The sequence below is a fragment of the Brienomyrus brachyistius genome, chromosome 16 (genome assembly GCF_023856365.1).
Source record: "Brienomyrus brachyistius isolate T26 chromosome 16, BBRACH_0.4, whole genome shotgun sequence".
NCBI classification, from domain to species: Eukaryota; Metazoa; Chordata; class Actinopteri; order Osteoglossiformes; family Mormyridae; genus Brienomyrus; species Brienomyrus brachyistius.
The window spans coordinates 5045351-5066915 of record NC_064548.1 but is presented as its reverse complement, the minus strand read 5'-3'; the positions used below and the strand labels follow the sequence as shown (position 1 = coordinate 5066915).

The following is a 21565-nucleotide window of genomic DNA, read 5'->3' as shown; positions in this document are numbered from 1 at the left end:
CAATGTACAGGCGCCCAGCCAGGGGGCAATAAGTATGCCCACCCCTGCTCGGCGCCTCTCCCCGCGAGCAACTCCAGAGTGGAGGAGGGTCCAAGCCCCCTCAGGCAGACTGGTTCCAGAGCCCAAGCCGACCCATATCTAGTCAGAACCTCATAACCTCATGCACCAGCTCAGGCTCCTTCCCCGTCAGAGAGGTGACATTCCATGTCCCTAGAGCTAGCTTCTGCAGCCGAGGATCGGACCGCCAAGGTCCCCGCCTTTGGCCACTGCTCAACTCGCACTGCACCTGACCCCTATGACCCCTCCTACAGGTGATGAGCCCATTGATGTGCTTTGTTCAGGCTGTGCCTGACCAGGCTCCATGGGTGCAGGCCTGGCCACCAGGCGCTCGCCATCGAGCCCCACCCTCAGACCTGGCTCAGGGGGGGCCTCGGTGACCCGCGTCCGGGCAAGGGAAATCGTGGATCCAATGATTTTCTTACCATAAGGTGTCTAGTGAGCCTAATTTGTCTGGTTCCTCACCCTGGACCTGTTTGCCTTGGGTGACCCTACCAGGGGCATAAAGCCCCGGACAACATAGCTCCTGGGATCATAGGAACACGCAAACCCCTCAAACACGATAAAGGGTCGGCTCAAAGACATCTTATCTTATCCAATCATATCTTAACTAATCTTATATAAACTTATCTTTTATAACCTTATCTTAGTCTTATATAAACTTATCTTAACTTATATAATCTTATCGTATATAATCTTATCTTATATAACCTTATCTTAACTTATATAAACTTATCTTATATAAACTTATCTTATATAAACTTATCTTATATAACCTTAACTTATATAACCTTAACTTATATAACCTTAACTTATATAATCTTCTTATATAACCTTATCTTAACTTATATAAACTTATCTTATATAAACTTATCTTATATAACCTTAACTTACATAACCTTAACTTATATAACCTTATCTTAACTTATATAATCTTATCTTATATAAACGTATCTTATATAATCTTAACTTATATAACAACTTAAAAAAACTTATCTTATATAACCTTATCTAATCAACCTTAATCAAAACAGTAAGAAAATAATTGACAAGGCCCAATAATAGTCAGCAGTCACTTCTGCTGCAGCCAGAGATGGCGCTGAATCTGCTCCAAGCTCCGCCGATTCGCCGCCTTGCGTCTCAGGCACCCGCGAATTAGATTGCAGCAGCCTGTCAGAGAATAATTTGGCACATAGTTAGTCAGAAAAAAACACTCCCCGTCAGGAGACTCAAGTCACGGGACAAAAAATAAGCTGCTCACCAGAAGAGACCCATGGGGGGAATTTCAGGCGGCCTGAAATGATTGCCGTCTGGTTGTGGAAGGGTAGGTAGCCGCACACTAGAGTAAATAGTGTAACCCCCACAGACCAGACTGTGGCGGGGCCAGCCAGATACTCTCTGCTCAGGAACCACTCTGGGGGAGCGAAGATCTTTGTGCCTGAAACAACAAAGCAAAATCTTTCATAAACTCACAAAATCTTTCATAAACCTATATTTTTACTGAAACAAGTTAGATTAGGACTCATGAACACAAATCCAACTCCCCTGCAGGAAGTTTGATCACATGTCCAGATTTCTTGATCACTGCAGTGTTTCCCCTGGGTTTGCAGCTTTTTTTTTTGTTTGTTTTGGGGGGGCAGACAGTCACCGACAGGATTCATGGTCTTCATGTGTTTCTTTTAATGACAGCAGTCAATATAACAACTGAACTAAACATCAGAACATTTCTTTTTATGACAATTATCCATAAAATGTCACTGCAGTGTATCTTTCTGGGCTTCTGGAAGGACATTTCTAGAGCCTCTTGATATGGGAAGTCAGAAACGTCCGGCCCATTTACTCCCGATCTGCAGGCAGGCTGCAAGATGGTCTTCCTTGCAACCTATTGCGGATGTTTGTCCTCCACCCTGGGAGCAGATATTTTTGTCTGCTTTTCAGGTGGTTGACGCGACATATTTTCCAACGTGTGCTCCCTGTCCGCTGGTGGGAGTGTGCTCACCTGTGTGCGTGCACGTGTCTGTGTGTGTGCATCGGGGCAGAACTCCATGTGCGATACAGAGACCAGAGGACAATTGTAAACGCACGACCGTGTAGAGACAAAAATGACAAGCTGTTGTGTAAATAAGATGAATAACATAAGGCTGTTTACTTTTGATAAAGGCACAATGTATAGCCCTGTTCTATAGGAAAGGTAACCTTAAATGACTTCTGTTGTGATCTGGAGCTATATAGAAAATAAAATTAAATAAAATTAACTTGCCCTTCAACGGGGGGTGGGAGGTGCCGTTGGAGAGGCGGGGTGCCCCCCTTATATAATGGTAGACCTGCGTGAAGTTGGTCCCCCATATGCTTCAGATACTGGTCTCAATTGTATGTGCCGCGTTTGTGCCGTTAAAATTTTTTTTGTGCTGTTTTAGTTTCTGACATATAAATGTTTGTTTACATGTTGACGTCAGCAGTTTGAAGTTGGCCCCCCATTTCCAGCAGACCAATTGCAATCGTGTGTTGCGTTTGTGCTGGTTTGTGCCGTTAAAACTGTCCTTTGTGCTGCTTCAGTGCAGAGATATTATTTATTTACATGGTCACGTGACTCCGCCGTTAACTTTGCCCCCCATTTGCTTCCGAACCGGTCTCAGTAGTGCCCTTTAAAATTCTGTACTATTTTTTCTGAGTTATACCTCTTAGTTTATGCCTTTACATGATTGTGTTTGATGATTCCGCGACAAAGCTGGACATAGACTTAGTCAGCCCCACCAGTCAGATACTGCATTTCAGGATCCTGCTGAATAAATTCAGATTCTCAGCGACTGACAGCCATATGCATTTCATATGTAGCATGGAATTAGGTAGTAATAAGGTAGTAATAGCAATAAGGGAGCACTGCATTTTCACGTGAGCAATGCCATCTTAGAAAGGGGGGGGGGGAGCGTTAATATTTGTGAGGTCTATATGTGTGCATTAACTAAACACGCACACACACACACACACACATATATATAGTCAAGCCCAGAATTATTCATACACCTGCCAAATTTTGACTTTACGTTACTTTTATTCAACCAGCAAGTTTTGTCTTGATTGGAAATGACACAGGCGTCTCCCAGAAGATAATAAGACATGTACAAGAGGTATCATTGTGGAAAAAAAATATTTCTCAGCTTTTACTTACATTTGAACAAAAAGTGGCATGTCCAGAATTGTTCATACTGTACCTTTTGCAAACTTGGCTAAAGAGCAGATAAAAATATCAGCGTCTTATTCGCGTTGCGTACCATGTGATAAGAAGGGACCCCGATGGAAAGAAATTACAGATGCGGTGACATTTCATATCGCCAAAGATATGGTGCCCATTTGCACTATTGAAAAACGGGGTTTTCCAGAAGCTAAAAACAATCGACCCCAAATATGAGCTCCCAAGCCGAAAGTATCATACCGAAGTAGCCCTACCACGTTTATATAGCAAAACAAAAAATTGCACAGCTGCTGGAGAATGTGCTGTGTTACTCAACTACCTCAGACCTGTGATCCAGCTGAAACATGCAGCCATACATGAGTTTGTATGCTAGTGTTTCATATGCATTAATGAAATGTAAAGAGGGGAAGCATTTAGGCATCCTATAAGTAAACAAATGTCTGTGCTGTACAGTGTGTAATTGTAGTTCGCCTTTTTGCTGTACAGAGAATGGTGTAAAGGACCCAAGAATTGACGAGCCACTGGTGTTTCTAAAAAGGCTGTCAGTGCCTCACATTCAGCTGGACAAGAAGAAGAGATATGGCTGTGGTACAAGCCGAGCTCGGCCTCCCCACCCACCAGCTTATCACAGAGGGCCCAACAAGGTGGGCTTCAAGGCAAAGGATGGTAGAGCGAGTTCTGGAACAGGAAAAAGCCATAGCCCGGATCTTGGGGTCTGAGAAGAAAACTCAGCACCTCATGCCGACATGGCAAGACATAGATATTTTATAATCAGTAAACAAAGCTGTGAAACCACACCAAGAATTCACTGAGGCCCAGTCTGGGGAGACTTATGTCAGTGTCTCTTACCTCAAACCGATGCTTCATCTGTTCAGAAGCAGTCTCTTACAGCCAGATGAGGGAGATACTGAACTAACAAAACTAAACAAAAACAACATACTGGGGTATCTTAATAGAAGATGAACTGTCACAGATGAACCCTTGGACATGTCTTCACTAATGGAGCCCAGATTCCGGATGACTTACACTGAACATAACAAGGTGGAACAAATTAAGGAAAGAGCTGTTATGGAGTTGAAGTTTCTCCTTGCTGACGAAGCCACACCACAACCTGACCCTACTTTGCAGGAGCAAGATGAAGAAGCAGCACAGCCTGAGCTGAAGAAGAAAAAGACATTGGCAAGCTTCTTCAAGAAGAAAGTGCCTTCTACCTCCCAGTCCAAGTCAGAAAAAGTCAAAAATGAGTTGGCAGCCTATATGCTGTCCCCTGACATAGACCCAGACACAGATACAAGTAAAAAAATCGGAGATTTTAGTTTTAGACAATATACAGCCCAACATACAGACATACGTATTTTTCGCTGTATTTTTACAAAGAAAGTAAAACTTCATTATCGGACATTTTTATTTAACCGCCATGTACAACAAGTAAGAGGGTCCATGGGAACCAATTTTCCCCTCCAAGGCGGCTGCCTGCCAAAAGCCAGCCAAAGGGAGTAACCCCCCTCCTTCTGGGGGTGTGCCTAAATTCTCGTCTAAACCCGCCCATCTGTTCACTTGCAGGGTGTTACCATGAGATGGCGCTTTCTTTACTAAAACACAATTTAGTTGTGGTCACAAGTTTACACACACAGGTACAACAGGTATCAACCAGAATCTTTTGGTATCCATTAGCAAGCTTCTGGCATAATTCTGGCTGAATATTTGACCACTCTTCTTTGCAGAATTTCTAGTTAAATTAAACTAGCTGGGTTCCTGACACGGACCCGGCTTTTAAGCATAACCCACAAATTTTCAATAGGGTTGAGATCGGGGGTATTTCACAAAGCAGGATTTCTTGCTTAGCCGAATAACTTCTTGGAGTTAAGGTGAACTGAAGACACAGCCGAAGTTTTTACACCAGAGACAAACAGGGCTAGGTACTTGGCTAGCGCTCATGCTGGTACATACTAATCCAGCGCTATGATATTGTACAGTACATACAAAAACCCCTCGGAAGTGCAAAGCATGTGCTTTCAATCTCTGCCTTCAACCAGACAGGAACTGTTTTGAAGCTTGGCATCTTGATCAGGAGCGACAATTTGTTGTTCTAATATTCATTTATTGTTTTGTATTAGTCCTGTAATATAATGTGATTGCATATTTTATTTATCAACGTTTAATCTGTTGCATGTTATAAACTGTAAAAAGGCTAGTATTGTGTCTTTTCTTACAGTTTTTTTCAATCGCTAAGACAGAGTAGAATCTAGGGTAGTATCTCTTTACATGCCTGATCCATCCTTGGCATTTCTCTGGAGAAATATCTTGGCATCCAGCATTCATTGTTTGGTCTTGTGTCAATTTGTTTATATTATATGGCTTTTACCATCTATTTTAGAAAGGGTCTTGATAGTAATTTAAGAAAATTACATATTTCAGTTTTGACGGTCTTGTTAGCAGTTTTAGGGTCAGTATGTTGGTATGTGCAAAATGGCCTCTGAAAATTTAATGTTGTGAGTGAGACAGGAATCCATGACTTTTAGTCATGATTGCATTTAGTCATTGATTGCATTTTGTATAAGATAATGTTGTGGTGACTGTTTGAAGAGTTTTGAGAAAGCAACTCCAGAATTGCAGTATCTGTCTTAGCAATTGAAAAAAACTGTAAAATTCACACTGCCTTTCCAAACTGATTGGTGTGAGGAGCAGTGACAGACATTCCATGGGCCATTGACAGTATGCAAAGGTGTGGTGACTCCAAAGTCACTTCAAAGTTGTAACACTTTAGTAATCACACCAAATACAATTTTGTTTGTGTAGCCAGCCCCAATGTCTATAAGCCTCAGAGCTCAAAAGTCTTGGCTAAAAATGTTTATGATGTGATTTTTTACAATTTGTCAGCACCACTGAAAATAGGTTTTAACAAAAAGATAGAATAATCACTCTCTAAATGATCTCCAATTATTGGTGCTGAATAAAAGTATTTGTAGCAATTTGGGATAAATGTTTTTTTAGATAGGTGAAATATTTTAGTTTTTCCAAATTGTTGAAATAATAAAAATCATTTTGGGAACGAAACTGCCAATTGCCAAAAGTCATTTATTGAATCAGTCACTTGTTTGATGAAACTTTAAACCTTGCTCACCTAGTTAGACACAACTTGCAGACTTGTAACTTGGCTTCTGATGAGCCACACCTGTTCCTGATATTTACCTGAGGACAGGTGTGGCTCATCAGAAGCCAGGTAGGATAGAAAACCTGCTGGGCAGTAGCCCTCCAGGACCGGAGTTGGAGACCTCTGCACTAAGGAATGTGTCTGTTTTATTCAAGCACCGTACAGAACCATTTGATTTTTTTATTTTCATTTTCCACTCTGTCCACCTTTATTCTCCACAATCATCCTTATTACTTTGTTTAGGCCTGTAATTAGTCTGTTACACACATCTTGGGTCACTCTCCTTTTCCAAAACTACTGGTAAGACTTACTCTGGTAAGTCACTTCAGCTTTCATAATCACTGCTCTCCCTGGTGGATGGATAAATCATTGCAAGTACTTTACAGACAGAGGTAAGGGGCAGATCATGCCGGCCCCCTTGTTCATTACATCATCGTGGGGGATCTCATTACAGTCAATGTCCCACCCAGGACCCAGCAGGGGCCAGTCATGGACCAGCCAAGGCCCCATCATGGAAACAGGGGAAAATTCAAGTGGCTACATCTGTAGACATTGCAACACACAGTGCAGGCAAAATGACAAGAGTTTATTATACATTGTTGTAGAGTATTAAGCATTAACTGGTCGCATTTGCTGCCGTGGCGTTCACTAGCTACCTTGTAGCAAAACGCTATGTACGTCTGCACGTAATTTAGAGTTATGTGATGTGCTTTACCACTGTAAATGGCACACAATCGCTTTTCACACCGCAAGAGCCACTTTACATATTGTCGTTTTGCTTTTTCACTCCCACAACTCAAGAAATGGACGTCCTGTGCTGTGCTGAGTTGGTAGAACACATGATAACCTGGGTCAAGCCTGCAAGTAACGAGGCAGTATGTAACGGTCGGTCATTTGTGAAAATATCTAGCAGGATCCTGAAATGCGGTATCTGGCTGGTGGGGCTGACTAAGTCTACGTCCAGCTTTGACACGGAGTCATCAAACGCTCCACCTTCTGTTCACATGAGAAACACGAGCCTGAGCACTATACGGCGATCATGTGAAGGCGTAAAGTAAGAGGTATAACTCAGAAAAATAACAGCACAGACAATTTTTAAACGGCACAAACTACTGAGACTGGTTCGGAGGCAAACGGGGGGCTAACTTAACAGCAGAGTCACGTGACCATGTAAATAAGCAATATCTCTGCACTGAAGCAGCACAAAGGATAGTTTTAATGGCACAAATGCAGCAAACGGGATTGCGATCGGTCTGGTGGAAATCAGACGCAAATGGGGCATCAACTTCACGCTGATGACGTCACCATGTAAACAGACATTAATATCGCAGAAACTAAAACAGCACAAAGGATAGTTTTAACAGCACAAGCCAGCACAAATGCAACACATACAATTGCGATCAGTCTGGTGGAAATCAGAGAAAAATGGGGCACCAACTTCACACTGATGATGTCACCATGTAAACAGACATTAATATCTCAGAAACTAAAACAGCACAAAGGATAGTTTCAACGGCACAAGCCAGCACAAATGCAACACACACAATAGCAATCGGTCTGGTGGAAATCAGACGCAAATGGGGCACCAACTTCACACTGATGATGTCACCATGTAAACAGACATTAATATCTCAGAAACTAAAACAGCACAAAGGATAGTTTTAACAGCACAAGCCAGCACAAATGCAACACACACAATTGCGATCAGTCTGGTGGAAATCAGAGGAAAATGGGGCATCAACTTCACGCTGATGATGTCACCATGTAAACAGACATTAATATCTCAGAAACTAAAACAGCACAAAGGATAGTTTTAACAGCACAAGCCAGCACAAAGCAACACACACAATTGCGATCGGTCTGGTGGAAATCAGACGCAAATGGGGCATCAACTTCACGCTGATGATGTCACCATGTAAACAGACATAAATATCTCAGAAACTAAAACAGCACAAAGGATACTTTTAACAGCACAAGCCAGCACAAATGCAACACACACAATTGTGATCTGTCTGGTGGAAATCAGATGCAAATGGGGCACCAACTTCACGCTGAAGACGTCACCATGTACACAGACATTAATATCTCAGAAATCAAAACAGCACAAAGGATAGTTTTAACGGCACAAGCCAGCACAAATGCAACACACACAATTGCGATCGGTCTGGAGGAAATCAGAGAAAAATGGGGCACCAACTTCACACTGATGATGTCACCATGTAAACAGACATTAATATCGCAGAAACTAAAACAGCACAAAGGATAGTTTTAACGGCACAAGCCAGCACAAAGCAACACACACAATTGCGATAGGTCTGGTGGAAATCAGACGCAAATGGGGCACCAACTTCACACTGATGACGTCACCATGTAAACAGACATTAATATCTCAGAAACTAAAACAGCACAAAGGATAGTTTTAATGGCACAACCCAGCACAAATGCAACGCACACAATTGCCATCGGTCTGGTGGAAATCAGACGGAAATGGGGCACCAACTGCACGCTGATGACGTCACCATGTACACAGACAATATCTCAGAAACTAAAACAGCACAAAGGATAGTTTTAACGGCACAAGCCAGCACAAATGCAACACACACAATTGCGATCGGTCTGGAGGAAATCAGATAAAAATGGGGCATCAACTTCACGCTGATGACGTCACCATGTAAACAGACATTAATATCGCAGAAACTAAAACAGCGCAAAGGATAGTTTTAACAGCACAAGCCAGCTCAAATGCAACACACACAATTGCGATCGGTCTGGTGGAAATCAGACGCAAATGGGGCACCAACTTCACACTGATGATGTCACCATGTAAACAGACCTTAATATCTCAGAAACTAAAACAGCACAAAGGATAGTTTTAACAGCACAAGCCAGCACAAATGCAACACACACAATTGCGATCAGTCTGGTGGAAATCAGAGGAAAATGGGGCATCAACTTCACGCTGATGATGTCATCATGTAAACAGACATAAATATCTCAGAAACTGAAACAGCACAAAGGATAGTTTTCACAGCACAAGCCAGCACAAAGCAACACACACAATTGCGATCGGTCTGGTGGAAATCAGACGCAAATGGGGCATCAACTTCACGCTGATGACGTCACCATGTAAACAGACATTAATATCTCAGAAACTAAAACAGCACAAAGGATCGTTTTAATGGCCCAATCTGGCACAAGCGCGGCACATACGATTGAGACCAGTTTGGTTGAAATCTGAAACATATGGGGGGCAACTTCACGCAGGTTAATGGTAGGGGAAACACTGCACTGGAAAACACTGCACTGGACTACCCGCCACTTGCTATTGAACCAGGGGTTAGTTTGACAGGTTTTAATTAGCCTCTCTCACTGACCTGAAAATTTTGTGTAGTGGGAATCTGTCCAGATATCGCCACAGCCAAAGTCGATGAGCTTGACCTCCAGAGTGTCTGTCCTGATCAAAAGGTTCTCTGACTTCAGGTCTCGATGGAGGACGCCTGAGTCCTGGCAGTGGCGCAAGGCGTGGAGGACCTGCACCATCACGTGCCTGGCAACACCTTCTGACAGGAGGCCTCCTTTCCTTTTGCAAAAATCAAAGAGATCTTCGCATGGGTCCGGTCTTTCCAGGATCATAATATAATCCTGTGGTCCATCAAACCAGTCGATGAGCTTGAGCACGTTGGCACAAGATGACTCATTGCTAACAAGCTTCATCAGCGCCACCTCCAATGGCATGGGCCCGTCAAGTCCAGGCTATGAATGGGAGGGAAGGATATACATATGTTTAGACAGAAATTCTTCCAAATAAACCCAGCTCTATGACTGAAAACACTTACCAGTTCTAGCTTCTTTTCAGTCTTTCTGGCATATTTGATTGCCACCTAGAGGTAAAAAAAAAAACACAAATTTAGTGTAGGATTTATTGAGAAATCATCACCTTTTATAGGTGCCTGTAACAGGTGCAATAAAAGGGATCCCTATGAGAGATATTACTACGCATGTCGCGGCTACACCATTTGGTCACTTACTGGGAAGCCATCTGCCTTGCGAATGCCGGCAAAAACTGCCCCATAGCCACCCGTTCCAAGTAGATGGCCCTGGAGGTACAGGTCCTCCAAATGTTCTACAACATTAAGCAGGTACACTTCAGAAAAAGAGTCCATACAGCATTTTCTACAGGATAACACAGTTGAAGACACTTCACTAATAACTTTAAATAGCATGCATTAATATTTCTTTACCACATGCCAATCCTAAACTTGGCTTTTAAATTCAGTATTATCATTAGTTTGCCTTTTAGATGCTGCAGTCAGAGTAAGATCGGGTTCAGAATCAAAACGTATTGAATCAATTTGGGTATGTTTGCTTTTCAAACGTTCAGCGACATTTCTTTTTTATCAATCAATGAATCAATTGTTGCATTTATTTGTTTAATCTATAAGTCCAGTACACTATTCGCATCTGCTTTTGCAGCAAGCCTTATGAAAGAGATTTACATGGCTTTCTTAGGTGTCATTTTCATTCTCTATCAAAAGACTTCAACTTCCAACCTTTGCGGGGAGTTTTGGACCCGACTTCGTCGGTACTCCGGACTTCCGTACTCTCTCTCCTTCTTTTCGCAGGAGATTCATCAGCGGAATCGGAGTGGGAGCGTTTTTTACCCATTTTTACTGCTATGAGTAATAGATAATGAAAGAGTAAAGACGTTCTTCTGCAATGCTAAGCAAGAAGTAATTAAATGATGCTTTTGTGGCTGACCAGTTACGGATGGATGGATGAGCATCATTCAAATATTGTTGATTTTTGAACAACAGACGGCATCATGTACGGGGTTACATGGGCTGAAGCCCAGAGGTCCCTCACTCCACCCCCCCCCCCCCCCCCCCCCCCCGTCGTAAAATTGAAAAAAAAGAAGAGACGTTTGAATATATTATTTAGCAATAATATAATTAGTTTTTAATTTGCATATTCTCCCCCTGTCATCGTGGTGTTTCTTCCGGGTTCTCCGGTTTCCCTGTATTTCAAGAACATGCTGAGGCTAATTGGACTAGCTAAATTGCCTGTAGCTATGCATGTGTGAGTGAATGGTGTGTGAGTGTGCCCTGCGATGGGCTGCCCCCCCATCCTGGGTTGTTCCCTACCTCGTGCCCATTGCTTGCGGGATAGGCTCCGGACCCCCGCGACCCAGTAGGATAAGCGGTTTGGAAAATGGATGGATGGATAATTAGTTGTGAATTTGCATATTGGTGTTTCTTCCGGGTTCTCTGGTTTCCCCGTAGTCCAAAATCATGCACGATTATTGAATATGGATGAATTGTTAATTGTTCTGTAATAAGCTGTGGTTCATTCGTTCTAAAGCTCAAAATATCTCCAAGTAGTACATCAGAAATCACGGAGTGACAAGGAATCTGCCATTACGATTAAAACGCAGAAACAACTTAACCGATCACATAGGAAATGCAGTCTAAAGTTTCTGACTCAGTCATAAACAGCGTGGCTGGTTTGTGGGAATATTTAACAAAAATGATTAAGGAGAAAAAAGCGAACCAGATCACCGAAAGGCAGTCGTATTCCGCTGAATGGGAATACACTGGGCACCGCATCTAATGATCACGTTTGTCTGGGAGAAATTGATCATTATATATGCGGATGATGGTTATTACCGCTTTTTTCTGCTTCTTAATTATGTCTCAGACAGATTACCATCTGATTCACATATGTATATTTATATTAAAATACGGACAGCGTCGCAATTTACTTCATTTTATTGACGATTTAAAACTACAGTAGTTGTCTCAAACGCTTTTCAAATTACAGTACCTTACCAATTAAATTTCTGAAGTGCGTATAATGCCAATACGATATAACACAATACAGTACTGTACATAATATTCAATTCAATTTTATGTATACAGCGCATCTTCGTAACCTTACGTTGTCTCAAAGCATGATATGTTCCCAAGGCAGTCTGTGTTTCTCATCTTTCTGGCTCTTTACTGTAGGCTGTGAAAACGATCGTTTCTATTTATGTAGGCTCCTGAAACGTATGTAATATATTACCTATATTGTTAAAATACAGAAAACAACACACAGACAAATAAAAAAAGGTCATGGATTTTAAAATGGTTTGTTACTTAATACTCAGGCGCTTGTTAATATTGATTCAAAAGTTCAAAACAACAGACATGAACTTGGCACTTGCTACATTATAAGTGTGTATCAGATGTATAGTAACACTACGGAGCCCCTGTGTCTCCATATCTCTGCATCGGAAAATTAGATGAATAAGCAATACACTTTTGTCCAATATTGCCGGTGCCAGCCCAGAAATTAGCCAGAGCTTATTAGCGAAATAACGTTACATCATGTATTATTCTGTGGGAAACGAAAGATCGATCTGCTGGCCAGATGTAATAAGAATCATAAACAATGCAGATCGTAAGTAAAGTAAAATATAAATAAAAGACTGTGTTCCGTTTTGATCAATTGATCCCCCAAATAACTAATAAATTATTAACCAACAAAGTGATTGACTTATTTATCCTCCGTTGTTTCGGCTTGGCGGTGTAATTATGTCTGGAGTTTAAGCTACGATCTTAAAGTTCCCAGTTTCTATTGTGCGGTGTGACACATGAAAGTGACCAGGAGTTACAAAAGGCATGACAACCCAGGAACTTGTAAACCGGGACCAGGTTCCGTAACTTCGCTGTGAAAGCGCCTTACATATGGAATCAGATTTGTGCCAATATTATCAAGCAAACTTTTTTGACATCAAGCAAAAACAAGGCTAAAGAAAAAAACTAACTGAAGCAAAAAAAAATGTCATCTCAAAAGTAAAAATTATAACTTGCAAACACATGATTGGTCTTTTGATTATGTTTTCATTTGTTTACGTTGCAAGCTTACTCGCTCGCGCTCCCCGACTTTTTTGTTTATAGTTCTGACATAAACGTCTCGCGTGGGCGGGTTTTTTTTTCAGAGTCGCGTCCCCATTGGCTAATACGTTTTTGACTGACAGGTCAGTTCCCCCCCACCGCGACCCTAAATAAAAATAAGAAGTGGGTTCAGAAAATGGATGTATAGTGTAATAGAAACTGTGTTGCGATATTGTAAGAGAAGAATATTGTAAGAATATTTCTGACAGTTTGACGGCTAAGGAATGCAGTGAACTACATTACTGTAATGGGAACACGTGATCTTTTAGCATGTAAATGTTGAGATTACCCAGCTCCATGCCAAAGACATGGCTGAACTTGAAGCTCACCCACAACCCAAAAACCAAACCAAAAAACACTGTTACTCATATTTATATTCAATTTGCTATTGATAAATAATTTGATAAATAATAAAACTATCTAATAAAAAATCAATTATATGTTCAATATTCATTATTTTAGTATATATTTTGGCTATTATCGTCTCACACTGTAGCCCATGATGCAGTAGATATAGCACATAGATTATGAGTTTACTCAGAAATGTCAGTCTTGATTTAATTGAACATTTTAAAAGTAGAATGTCTTATTTATTGTCCCTTGAAACCTTATCGTTTAGCCCAAGGAAGATCTAGAGTCTAGATCTACAGCTGCATCATTAGCCATGCCATTGTCTAATATAACATTGTCTAGTCCAGTGGATCCCAAACTCTCTCTGCAGGGCCCCCCTTTCCCAGATAGGAACATTATTGATCCCCCCCACCCCATTCAATCTACACAGGTTCAGAATCAAACTTTATTTAATAAAGTTTTCTAATCGAGCGAAACAAATGCAATTACAAATGGTGCAATTTCATCACTGTGGGAGAAATAAAGAGCATAGTGAAGTTATGAAGAAGAATAAACAGCTGTCTCCACAGGAATGGCTGGGAAATTAACCAGCTCCCAGTCAGAAGAAAACGTAAAAGGGGATCATCTCAAGTCTCACACTTTTCCGTGGCTGGTGTGGACTTGCTTTGTGCTGCACATCTTCTCAATTCAGGGTTGCAGCTGGGAAACAGTCACTCTTAGTTCCTTTTCAATGTGCAGCTTTGATCTGTATTTTGTCTTAATAGAGACCACAACAGAAAAGCTTACAGGTAGGATGTAGCAAAAGGAAGGAGTGTGCCCACAGCTTTCCCTCCTAACACTGAGTAATCCTTCTCCACTCCAATTCAAAATGCAGCCAGTGTTTTAGACTTAAACTGCAATGAACTGTTCCTCCTCTGCAGTGCTGAAATCCTCATCTGGTGTAGCACTGAAGGGGTCTCCGATCCAGTCAAATATTTTAGGCTCCTGGAAACGTTTTTGTAGAGTGGAGAGGTGAGCTTTCATGCATGGGATCATTGTGTTCTGAAGTTTGTTGAGCTCAATGAATGTTTTCAGGTTCCCAAATGAGTCTATATTTCCCTCAGTAACTCGCTGCTCCCACATCTCCAGTTTTCTTGTGAATGATGTGATTTTATCTGCCCGATGTGGAAGGTGTGTATCGGTGCCTTGCATCTGCAGATTTAGCTCACTGAGTTTCTGAAACATGTTACTCAAGTATGCAACTTTCAGGAGGAATTTGTCATTTTTAAACTTATTGGCAAGCTCGTGACCCTCTTCCTCCATGAAAGCGCTGATCTCATCTCGGAGCTCAAATATTCTGGTAAAAACTTTCCCGCGTGACAGACAACGAGCCTCACTGTGAAACAAAGCAGCTGTGTGGTTGGAGCCCATTTCCTCGCACAGGGCAGGAAAAATCCGGACTTTGATGGCGCGTATTTTAATGCAGTTTACTGTAGCGATGACATCCGTCATTACATCGTTTAGCTCGGGACTCAGCTGTTTAGACACGGACGCTTCTCAGTGGATCATACAGTGTGTCCATCGCACATTGGGGGAGATGCGCTTCACGAGTGCTTGCAGTCCGCCCCATTTCCCAGCCATAGCCTGAGCCCCGTCGGTGTTTATGATTTTAAGCATTTATTCTGCAGTGGCTCTGCCAGTAATTTGCTTACAGAATCCTTGAAAATTGCTGCTTGAAATCCTCAGCATCGATACATCTGATGTACGTTATGAATAAACAGTCTCTGTCACTGTCAGTAGCTTCATCCACCTGCAGCGTGAAGTGGCGTCTTTCCCGCACCTTGTCAGTCAGCTGCTCCTCTATGTCTTCTGACATGTCATGAATGCACATCGCAATCATATTGTTTTATAATGGAATTGCCTTTTACATGCTGGCTGTTGTTTCATCAATCATAGTTGCAACCATATCGATAGCGGAGGGAAGCATTAATTCCTCAGCTATTGTGTGTGGTGTTTGACAGTGAGCAATTCAGTAGGCAACTTTATATGATGCTAGTTGAGCGTTTTTAGGCAAAGATACTGTATAACTTTAGTAATGATGCTTTGTTGTGCACGGCGGTTTGTGAGTTTTCCTTTAAAGAAACCAACTGGCTTATCTTTATGCTTAGGGTTTGTTGTCTCCAGATGACGTCTTAATTTGTTTGGCTTCAGACTGTCAGCAGCGAGTATTTTCAGACACACAACACACTGTGGTCTCTCCTGGTTACCCACCATTGTCGTTGTGAAACCAAGGGCCAGATATGACTCATCATATTTTCTCTTCTTTGCTTTGGAGCTTGAACTTGCAGCTGATGAAGAGTCAGCCTCTGCTGGAGGCTTGGCTGGGTGCACAAACTTGTCCATGTTTTTGCTAGCAGTGTTCGAGTGGAACGTAGGCTATCCTATTGGCGTGCCCCCCTGCAATACCTGGGGTGCACCCCCCAGTCTGAGAACCACTGGTCTACTCTAATATAATGGGTATGGGGTTTAGGCACAACAGACTTTCTTATTCTGTAAAACACGTCACATTGCTTCCAGGTCAGGTCTGCGCTACAATCTAAGTTGAATATACTGCTATTTTACTCAAGAGATGCTTTCACAAGCTACCAAAGATGGGTGCAGGTTGACATCTAAAACTCCTGCCACCAAAATGGATAAGGGCTTTAAGCTATACGCTTCCTCATACATAAGCAACTACAAGTGAATGTATCTGCTTATGTTATCTAATGTTATTAGGATAGAGCCTTAAGAAAAATTGGATTTTATAATGTTAGCTAACGTTAGTAGTCCTGAATGGGGATAATTCAGTACGTCACTAGCAATCTAACACCAACAAGTTAATATTAGCCGATAGAGAACTCTCTGCAAATTTCTGATTTCTTATTGTTAGCTATTAGAGCTTCATAGTCTTGCTGTTGCTTATTTTCCCCCAGTATCATACAAAGACAGGCTGAGTGGTGATGTTAGCACCTGGGCAGCCTGTCACATGGCTATGAGGAAGCCACACAGCCTGAGAGTAACTTTAGGGATGTGTTGGGTGTTCTGTTGGAGTTCTCAGTCTGTTCCAGTTCAGGGACAGTATTTATCAAGCTTCTTAGGATATAAGTAGGAGTAGAATGATCAGTGATCATGACCCGGCCCCCTTGACTAATAATATTATGGTTCTTTATGGCATATTTGTGGTTCTCCCCTATTTATAAATTCATGTCTCACATTATATATCCATAATATCCAAAGATTTCATGTGATGGAAACTTATGGTTGAAATTCCTTGATTTTGTGCATTATAATATACAGCAGAAATCACTGCTAGGATTGTCCCACTTCTAGAACTTTACTGGTCATGACAAGAACATTTCCTTCTTCTCACTAACATTTGGATATTTAAATCCAAGAAAATGCCAACAATAAAAACCAATAGCTTTCTCCTTCTCAGACAAGTGGATGTAATGAGACCTGGTTTCTGGTTCGGTCATGTGACCTTTGATATAACCCCTATTAAAATACACAGTTTGTTACTAGTGTGGTATTTGTGTGTTTGATGTTGATCTGCCCGGCAACTAGATGGCCAGCCATTGGTTCAGGTGTCGGATTCCTGGTCATCCCTATTCATGAACTTGATGAGAATACCATCAAGAAATCGCCAGACCACCGCAAAGCCCAGTAAAGAAACCAGTCCTGAAGCCTGCTGGTGAAGACCTGCTACCCAACAGTGAACTGCAACCCCAAGACAAAACCTTTTACCTTAAACCTTCACAAAGAGAGAAATTCAAAGGGGCTCCACTCCAACAACCGCTCAAAACACCGCACCTTCTGGAGTGCTACCATTCCCTCAGCTCATCACCTCTACAACCTACTGTCATCCACCTAAAGAAACAGATTCATATACTACATCTGTCATGTTAGTTGTCGTGTTAGTTAAGAATAAATGCATGTTTTTTTACACAACTTCAGCCTCCGTTCATTGAGTGCTCACTGCCTCTGTGCGAACTGGCTGTTACGCTCTGAAACCTCAAACTCGCCTGAAATATCATGAGACTCTCTCTCTCAACAGCCATGAGGGGAACTTTGCTACCAATCGTTTACATGATCTGGTAATGCAGCTCACTGGACGTGCATTCTAACACAGGTTACTAAGTGATATTGGTAATTGGTAAATCCCATTTAAGTCTCACATTTGCAAACTCACGGAGATTCACAGTTGAGTTTGGAGGAACCAACCATTCGGTATAACCGCACTGCACTGCTGGAATTCATGGACACTTTGTTGATATAGATATAAATAGGCAGCTACAAGTTCATAACGTCTTTCGGACTTTATTTAATGAGGCCATAAAGCAAAGATACATGTCAACCAGAAATCTTTGTGCCGACTGACCACCAGTAGCGAATAAGTTAACCTCATGAAATTTTTAAATGTGAAGAAAATAAATCGATGGATGAAGGAAAATAACACATAATTTCGATTCTATGTTTGATAAGAAAATAAACTAATTAGAAGCCATCAATTAACAAATCAATAACAAATAGCCGTTGCCATCGATGACTATGTTGTTTTGGATTGCAGTGATTCTCAGCTATCAGTCCGTCATATAACATTAGTGGGTGGCCTGTCAGTCAGCTCAAAAGCTTGAGTGCCTAAATGAAGATGTACAGAGGTCTGTTTCTCTTCATTTAATGTAATGTAACATATAACAGTAGTCAGTGTTGACGTAGACAAACTTGGTCTCCCAGACAGCTTTCCAACATGTACTCTAAATGTTTTCATGCTGCATGTTGCCAAGCCATTAGCTTCTGTCATCTTGGCCAGATTGTTTTGTTACCCCACCTCTTTTACATATCCACTGGCCAGGGGACACACGGTATAAGCATGTATTCCATACAACTAAATGGATTTTGTTGCAGTTTTATTTGCCTAGACATTGCTGGGCTGACTGTACTTTAAGATGACGGCTATCATAGGGCATTATGGTGTGTGTATGCGTTTCATTTTAATATATTAAACTTCTTTTTCATAGCATTGCTTAGGGAAGTTCTTATGAAACTTGAGATGGTGTTTGATCAACAAAAAATCATTATTGGTCTTGGGCTAAGTTGTTGGACCTAGGCATTGACGAAGGTCTGCTGCCCCTGCAAGACCTTCATCAACTCAGTCTGGAGCAGAGGATGCAGCAGGATCCAGACCTTAAACTAAAACTGATGAGCATTTCTCAGGGTCGGCATGGTGATGCAGTGGTTGGCACTGTTGCCTCATATCTCTGGGACCCAGGTTTGAGTCTCAGCCTGGGTCACATGCGTGTGGAGTTTGCATGTTCTCCCCATGTCCTCGTGGGGTTTCCTCTGGGTACTCCGGTTTCCCCCACAGTCCAAAAACATGCTGAGGCTAATTGGAGTTACTAAATTGCCCATAGGTGTGTGTGTGTGAGTGAATGGTGTGTGAGTGTGCCCTGCGATGGGCTGGCCCCCCATCCTGGGTTGTTCCCTGCCTCGTGCCCATTGCTTCCTGGATAGGCTCCGGACCCCCCGCGACCCAGTAGGATAAGCGGTTTGGAAAATAGATGGATGGATGGATTTCTCAGGGTTTTTTTTATATAATAAACAGACTGCATTCTATTCTGACGGTGCTTCTGAAACTAGAAGTGATCATCTTTTAGGATTATTCTTGTTAGGGCCTTGGGGGTGAGAACACAAAATGGCATCCAGAGGGCGGTCTGTTCATTCAGCCTTACCTCTAGTGCCAAGCCCCACATCTCAGCATCTCACCAGCTGTTGCGCGGCAGGGGGTGGTTAGCGCCATGCCTTTCACCTGTTTTAAAAGCACTTTAGAACAACATGCACCAACACCACATCTGAGCGGGCGAAGGGGGGCATGGGGTCTTTTCACACCCCCATTCTCTGTTCGCCATTTGGAGCTGGGGGCTGAGAGGAAGAGCTGGCCGCCTGGCCGGGGTCTGAGCTGCTGGGCTTCTCGGCTGCTGCGGGGTCCTGGGTGGTCTTCTGGTCTCCTCGCCAGAGGAAACAATAGGGGTCCACATAGAGTATATATGGGGAGTGAGAGTATGTGTACAGCATTCATTTCTGTGTGTCTAAATGTTGGGTGAATGTGTAAATATTTGTTTATGTGTGCATGAGGGTGGGAACGTATGCTTGTATATATGTGTGCCTGTTGGTCTATACGCACATGTCAGGTTGGGTCCTAGACTCCACCTGAAATAACATCTCGGACTCTATTCCCCCCCGCCACACTCCCTGCTGGTGGATGGGGCCCCCGGCCGCTGGTGCGTTGGTGGTTCTCGATGTCCGGGACTGGGTGCTCGGGTGGGTGCTGGTTTCACCTTCAGCGGTTGCCTGGCGGGGTCTTGCCCTCCTGGCTCGGTCGGGCCCTTGCTGGCGGGTTGGGGCGCCCTTGGATCTCTGGGCCGGGGGCCCGGTCTGCCCTGGTGGGGCCGGCCGCTGGTGGAGCCTGCGGGCTCGCCTCCAGGCCCCCTGGGGCTCCTGCACTGTGGCTGCCGGATGGCCTCCCTCCGGAGCTCTCCTCTGCCCTTTTCTGGGTGAGGGCTGCTATTCTCCCTGTGGTGGTCCTCCGGGGGCTCCCATGCCCTGGGGGGCCTCTGGATGTCTGGGGCCCGGGTCTCCTCCGTGTCTGCTTCATGTCCTGAGGGGTGGGGCTGTGGCTCCCCACACACACTACTAGACATTTACATGGAGAAATTTTTTGAACACCAGCGCGCTCACACACACAGGTGTGCACACAGGTGTACAAACTGGTACTCACAGACACACACTGTCTCGGCTGTTGCTTCTTAACATGGTCATTGTGATTCGTACAGATGTTGGTTGTTTTCTCTCATCAGCAGGTATTGAAGCAGATTATCTGTGTTTTTTTTTCCTCTTTTCCCTCCCTCTCTATTTCCCTTCTTCTCAGTTTTCGTCCTTCTTTCCCCCTCTTTCTCCCTCTCATGAGGAAATAAATAAAAATAAATAAATAGAAATAAAGTAGTCCTCCGCAGAGCGGGGGTGGTGGAGGGAAAAAAATAAATAAATAAATAAAAATCCCTGATGACGAGAGGACAGGGCCACTGTGCTACACGCACAGCCAGACAGTCAAAATAGGAGGCACAACAGGCCCCATCAGTCGGCGCGTGCACGACTACTATACTACAGGCGAAGCCGCCCCCTAAAAGCAGTCTGACTGCCAGGCACTTACCCCCACCGTCCAAGTACAGCAGTGATGCTGACTCGACTAGGGGGCCACGACAGAGCAGCGTGACTCCCCAACCGTTGATACCCGGTCTTACGGAGGCGGTGGAGAAGACGTCGCCCACCCATACGTCTCGCACCCGATCAATAAAAGCCCCATCCCACCCAGTCTCCTGCAGACATAAAACAGTAGTGTCTTTGCACATTGTTAAAATAGCCTGCACCTTCGGCCAGGAGCACAGCCCCCGGGCATTCAAGGATGTCAATGAAAGTCATTTAAATAAAAAACAGGCACAAAGAGACACGATAAAACCAGTAAAACCAGGACACGGACCTAAAAGACACAAACCCACTAAAAGCAAGACGTCCCCACACCAAGTAAAAAAAAACCCCAGCACCACCACCCGCCACCCAACCCAATGAGCGGGCGACGTCAGGGATAAACCAATAATATCTCACCGGATAAAAAGGAAATAAAACAATAAAACTCATAAATAAACCATCAATAAATAAGTACGCTGATTTGTGTTGAACCGTGGTTGAACTCCAATGAGTCGGCCACAAGAGAAAGTCACATTAGACACCCACATGCACTTTTAGGGCGAGGCAATTTTTTCTAGACAAGTACAGACAAGCAGTCTTCTTAGAAGTTAAACA

At 43.0% G+C, this 21565-nt stretch overlaps 1 protein-coding gene across 1 annotated transcript; it reads right to left on the bottom strand.

Moving 5' to 3' along the window:
* Positions 1–876: 876 nt before the first annotated feature.
* LOC125709649 (serine/threonine-protein kinase pim-1-like) lies at positions 877–11191 on the bottom strand. The gene is made up of 6 exons (XM_048978311.1): positions 10955–11191; positions 10433–10527; positions 10241–10285; positions 9779–10157; positions 1319–1495; positions 877–1227 (listed from the first exon to the last, which is right to left on the bottom strand). Exons 1-6 carry the CDS (start codon positions 11067–11069, stop codon positions 1130–1132), a joined length of 909 nt encoding a protein of 302 aa, XP_048834268.1. The 5' UTR covers positions 11070–11191; the 3' UTR covers positions 877–1129.
* Between the last annotated feature and the right edge of the window lie 10374 nt (positions 11192–21565).

Coding starts and splice junctions, on each gene's coding strand:
- LOC125709649 (XM_048978311.1), bottom strand. CDS start 11,069: ATGGGTAAAAAACGCTCCCACTCCGATTCCGCTGATGAATCTCCTGCG. Junction 10,528..10,954: donor GTCCAAAACTCCCCGCAAAG/GTTGGAAGTTGA, acceptor TTAATGTTGTAG/AACATTTGGAGGACCTGTAC. Junction 10,158..10,240: donor CTGAAAAGAAGCTAGAACTG/GTAAGTGTTTTC, acceptor TCCCATTCATAG/CCTGGACTTGACGGGCCCAT.